General features: G+C 35.7%; 1 protein-coding gene across 3 annotated transcripts in view; it reads left to right on the top strand.

Annotated features, from left to right (window-relative positions):
- Window positions 1-5,655, top strand: part of LOC106881395 (pyridoxal-dependent decarboxylase domain-containing protein 1) — a 98,556-nt gene that overhangs the window by 40,407 nt on the left and 52,494 nt on the right. For all 3 annotated transcript variants that reach the window (XM_052978495.1, XM_052978494.1, XM_052978496.1), the window contains 2 exons: window positions 3,883-3,933; window positions 4,046-4,138. In XM_052978495.1, coding sequence (XP_052834455.1) covers window positions 3,883-3,933; window positions 4,046-4,138 — 144 coding nt within the window. The remainder of the gene's footprint in view (window positions 1-3,882; window positions 3,934-4,045; window positions 4,139-5,655) is intronic.

The raw sequence follows: 5,655 nt of genomic DNA, 5'->3' as shown, positions 1-5,655 counted from the left end.
ACACACACACACACACACACACACACACACACACACACATATATAATCAATATTATTGATGGCTTGTTCATTTCTACTTTTGCACATTGTTTCTACTTCAGCTCTTCTGTTTCACCATTACATTTATAATGCTTTCCCTGCGTTTGTGCGCACATATACACACACGCACACACAGACACACACGTATGTATGTTCATAGAGGTAAATAGGTAAATATGTATATATGTTTGTGTGTTGGCACCTGTGCCACTGGAGCGCTGAAAGCACCATCCGAGCATGATCATTGCCAGAGTAGCTATCTGGCTTCCATGCCAGTGGCACATAAATAGCACCATTTGAGTGTGATCGTTACCAGCATCGCCTTAATGGCACTTGTGCTGGTGGCACATGAAAAAAGCATTCGAGCGAGGTCGTTGCCAGTGCTGCTGGACTGGCTCCTGTGCAGGTGGCACATAAAAAACACCATTTATATATATATATATATATATATATATTATGATTGACCGTTGACTGAACACTATTCAATTTTTTTTTCTCCGTGTTTTTCTCCTTGTCTCCGTATTCTTTCTGTTGAAGAGCGTAGCTCGAAACGTCAAAGACTTTCCGTATTCCCGAGCGTCATACTAATATATACTTTTGTTATTTACACCACCTGTCCTCGTCTGTTGTTATTTTTTGTATATTCTCCCATATATATATATATATATATATATATCATGTTCATTTAACATCCATTTTCGAGGTATAGTTTTATGATTATGTTTCAGTGATAGCAGCACAGCAATCAGACACCTACACTTTACATTGCTTAACTCTCTCTCATATTAATTCTGCCAGTGTAAAATCTGTCTTCCATCTCTCCAATGCTAATAAATATGGTTGAGATGATCAAGTGAAAGATAACTCCAGAGAACCTGCAAATAAAAAAGCATCTACAGGATTATTTTGGGAAAACACGAGTAATTTTCCAGTTATGTAGGCAATACTGAACCAATAAAATAGTTTTCAATTACTTCCTATACCTATTATTAACAGCGATAATAATCCATAACATCTGTGTACCATCTAGATAAATAGGTCAGCCTGAGTCAAGTGTCTCAATGATTGTCTCTTTGAAATGGTGGTAGGATATAGATCCAGATTATTTGCTAACCCTTTTTGCTAAGGAAGCCTGTTGACCATTTAAAATAGATAATTAAACCATATTTTTTAGAAAAATAAAATATCTAGATCAGTAAATTAAATTTTTTTTTATTGTTTTTAAACCATGATAGATTTCACTTGGTCTTATATTTGTTATTTCTTATCTTTGCTGGGAAAAATAAACGATATGAGAAGTGTAAATAGTGGTGGAGGTGGTGGTGTTGTATATTTGTTGTTGATGGACATAGTAGTGTTAGGGTTGCAGTGATGACAATTACTTACAGTAAGGTACATACATGCATTATTTTAGTTTTATATTTCATTTCACAAAAATAAGTTGATCGCAGCCAACTCCTTATTTAGAAAAATTAACTTCACCTCCTCCATTAACCAGAACAAACTATTACAGTTCTCTCTGCATATACGCATGTGCGCGTGCCTGTGTGTAAGTATGCATATGATTATGTATCTATCGATCCAGTGGCATTTTATTTTATTTTTTTTTCTTCTTGTCTATTTAACTCGTATATCTTCTGGTTAATTTTATTTTGTATACTGTATTTTTTCTAATAGCTTGCAATGGCTTCTTTTAGTCAAATAGTCAGCTAATGAGACGGTATTGTATATGTGTGTCGAATAAAACAGTTTGAGTCATGAAGTTTACATGTTTAGTGTTTACATTGAAATTTGTTGTCTTAATTCATTTCAGAGTGTATGAATGTTTTTGATATACTCTGAGTTTCATGTTCAAGCAGAGATATTTGATGAATAGAGGATCAGGCTTTGGTTTTTATCCTAAATGTAATCAAATGTCTTCATTGAATATGAAACTTGAGTTGCTATCAGGAACCAATTAAGTTACATGTATGTGTATATGTATTTGCATGTACACACACACACACACACACACACACACACACACACACACACACACACTAGCATTACACCCTGGTGTTGCCCAGGTGTTATGACCTTCAGCCACAATGTATTATTTGTTCCTTTCTTATGGGCAGAATCGGCACACGAGGAATATGAAGCAAATGACTCATCTTTATAAACATGTTTATTGGTCATTTTCTGATGAACAATAATGTAGTTTCAGTCTACAAAATTCAGTCACAAATCTGTGGTTGACCTAAGGCTATAGTAGAAAACACTTGCCCAAGGTACCATGCAGAAGCACTGAATTTGGAACCATGTGGTTGGGAAGCAAACTTCTCAATCACATAGTCATTCCTGCACCTAATGTGTGTGTGTGTTTGTGTGTGTTTTTACATTTGTTATTAAATCGAGTATTGTGTCCCACTATGCCTCAAAGTTAGCAGTTTATCAAGCAGAGATCTATAAAATAAATGCTAGGTTGAAATATGTACTGAGGTCAGTATGATCAATTAAATTTTTGAAGTTGATACCCCATCATGGTGACAGTCGAAAGACTAAACCCAGTAAAATAATGTTTAAAGACCTAATGGCTTCAAATTTAAGGTAATGGATTACTAACCACGAGATGAGTTCAAAACTTTGTATTGAATTTTCATTCTATACAATGACACTATATGTACATCTCAGTCTACTTGACTTCTAACAATTAACAACTGTAATTTGAAGTTGAATGGTTAGCAGTAAGAAAGATGTCCAGATTTCTTTAAAAATTATTGTGGAAAATATTGTGAGAAAAAGTATTTTCTTCACCACAACAAAACACACAGAAGTGTGTTTCAGGCAGAGTTGCCTCCCTTAGCTAAAGACCTCAAAATTGTGTGTCCCCTCCCTTAGCTAAAGACCTCAAAATTGTGTGTCCCCTCCCAACCTTGTAAATGGGGTAGATTGTCGCCATTTTATATTTTTTATTTTGTGCATGTACATTGTTTGTTTTCGATTTTGTCAACTACACAGTATAGTAGGGTCAGTTTGGCACCGTCTGTGAGAAACACAGTACCACGACACAATGCATTTTGCCAGAAATTTGGAAACGACATGCTATATACTGCCTGGCATTCGCATCAGAAGCTCCAATACAAATATTTCAGAGTGTTTGGGTGTCAATTTGAGGACAGTGCACAGGATTTGGAAAGAGTTGGATGAATCTAATGGTGATTATGAAGGTATGGCAGCTCGGAAAACTCACTCTGATTGTTCTGATAAGAAAAGAACTCCTGAATTTGTTGGTGAGATTCAGGCCATGATTGACAACAATCTCTCCAAGTCAGTCAGGTCTATCACCAGGGACATGGGAGTGTGTGCATTTCTTATCAGGCAGGTAGTGCATGAAGAGATTCAGTATTCCTCATGCTAGATGAGAAAGTGCCAATTCTTATCCCAAGCCATTCTAGGACAAGAGGAAAGACCGTGCTACGAAGCTTTTGAACAAACTCAAGCATGCCCTCCAACTGAAAATGCTTTGGTTTTTCTCAGACAAGAAAATTTTCTGTCAGGATCAGATGGCGAACACACAGAACAACTGTTGGCTTGTCGTGTCCCCAAAACATGTACTGAGAGTGATAAAAATCAAACATCCAGTCAACATCATGGTGTTTGGAGTGATCACTAGTGATGGTGATGTTATGCTGCCATTCATCTACCTACACAGCTTCAGACTGTGTTTTGTGCCATATGCAAAGCTTTCAGCCTTTAAGGAATGATAATATAATAATAATAATAATAATAATGATGATGATAATAATAATGTATCTTGGTCTTTAATGAAGTCTTACATATTTTCTTTTTATTTTACTGCAGGACTGAAGAACATGATGATGTTGAAGAGTCAGAACTGCCACAACATATTTTGTAGGAAACCATATTTTTATAATGGAATTTATTTGATTTTTGTTGTGTATTTGTATGGTATAATGCATTGGCATTCTTTGTATCTGTATGTTGTACATTTTAAACCTTTCAGAGAACATGCCTCTGGGATTTACAATACTATGAAAGAAATTGAGAAACTCATTGCTTATGAAAAAGTGATGGATGAGGGTGAAGAAAAAACTCAGTGAGTAGTATTTTTTCTTCTAGATTATTTATGTTGCTGATTATATAATGGATGCATATTAATTCATCACTACAGACTCCAATCTATGATCTAATTGTGAGGTGTACCATTCCAATCAATGTAATTAGTATAATAGCACATTTGGGAAATCTCAATATAATTCTCATCAGTAAATACCTATTCAACTTATATTATTTCAATTTGTTATTTTACCAAATAAATAAATCAAGTAATTCAACAAGTGACTGGGGAATCTGTAGTCTCTCTTAAATAACTCAATAGAAATTAATTGGTACTTGTAGATTAGAAAGATATGTGTGGGAGGCTACAACTGGGCAAACATCAAAGTATGGTATTAGGTTTCTTGTTTTTAAAGCAGTGAGCTGGCCGAATCATTAGCATGCCAGAGAAAATGCTTACTGGCATTTATTCTGTCTCTTATGTTCTGAATTCCGATTCTGCTAAGGCCAATTTTACCTTCCATCATTTCAGACCTGGGTTGATAAAATAAGTACCAGTTAAGAACTGGGGTTGATGTGAGCAACTAGTCCCAGCTTCACAAAATTTCAGGACTTGTGCCTAAGTAGAAAGAATTATTATTATTATTATTGTTAAGGCAGTGAGCTGGCAGAATCTTTAGTGCACTGGACAAACTGCTTACCAGCATTTTGCCTGTCTTGATGTTCTGAGTTCAAATTCTACCAGGTTGATTTTGCCTTTCATCCTTTCAGGGTTGCTAAAATAAGTACCAGTTGAGCACTGGGATTTATGTAATTGACTTATCCCTCTCCTAAAATAGCTGGTCTTGTGGTGCCAAAATAAGAAAGTAATAAAAGCAGTGAGCGAGCAGAATTGTTAATGTTGGGCAAAATGCTTAGCAGCATTTCTTCTGGCTCTTTTCATTCTGAGTTCAAATTCTGCCTAGGATGACTTTATCTTTTCCCTTTTGTGGGTAGGGTCTTAAAATAAGTTCCAGTTGAGTATTGGGGGTGGGGGTAAATTGATGCAATCAGCTTACTCCCTCCCCTAAAATTGTTGGCCTTGTTCCAGAATTTAAAACCACCATTATTATTATTATTATTTGTAGTCGTGTTAATGGAATGCAATGCAAGCTGGATTCTGATTTAATGTCTAACATAGTTTACTCTTTTACTTGTTTCAGTCATTTGACTGTGGCCATGCTGGAGCACCGCCTTTAGTTGAGCAAATTGTCCCCCAGGACTTATTCTTTGTAAGCCTAGTACTTATTCTATCGGTCTCTTTTGCCGAACTGCTAAGTTACGGTGACTTAAAAAACACCAGCATCGGTTGTCAAGTGATGTTGAGGGGACAAACACAGACACACAAACATACACATGCACATGCATACATATATATATGTGTGTTTGTGTGTGTATATGTATGTGTATATGTGTGTATGTGTATATATGTGTATGTGTGTGTGTGTACACATATATATATGTATACATGCACACATATATATGGATATGTGGATGTATGTATATGGGTATGTGTAT

The sequence above is a fragment of the Octopus bimaculoides genome, chromosome 2 (assembly GCF_001194135.2).
Source record: "Octopus bimaculoides isolate UCB-OBI-ISO-001 chromosome 2, ASM119413v2, whole genome shotgun sequence".
Classification (NCBI taxonomy): Eukaryota; Metazoa; Mollusca; class Cephalopoda; order Octopoda; family Octopodidae; genus Octopus; species Octopus bimaculoides.
Note: the sequence above shows the minus strand (reverse complement) of the source record. Positions and strands in the feature narration are given on the sequence as shown.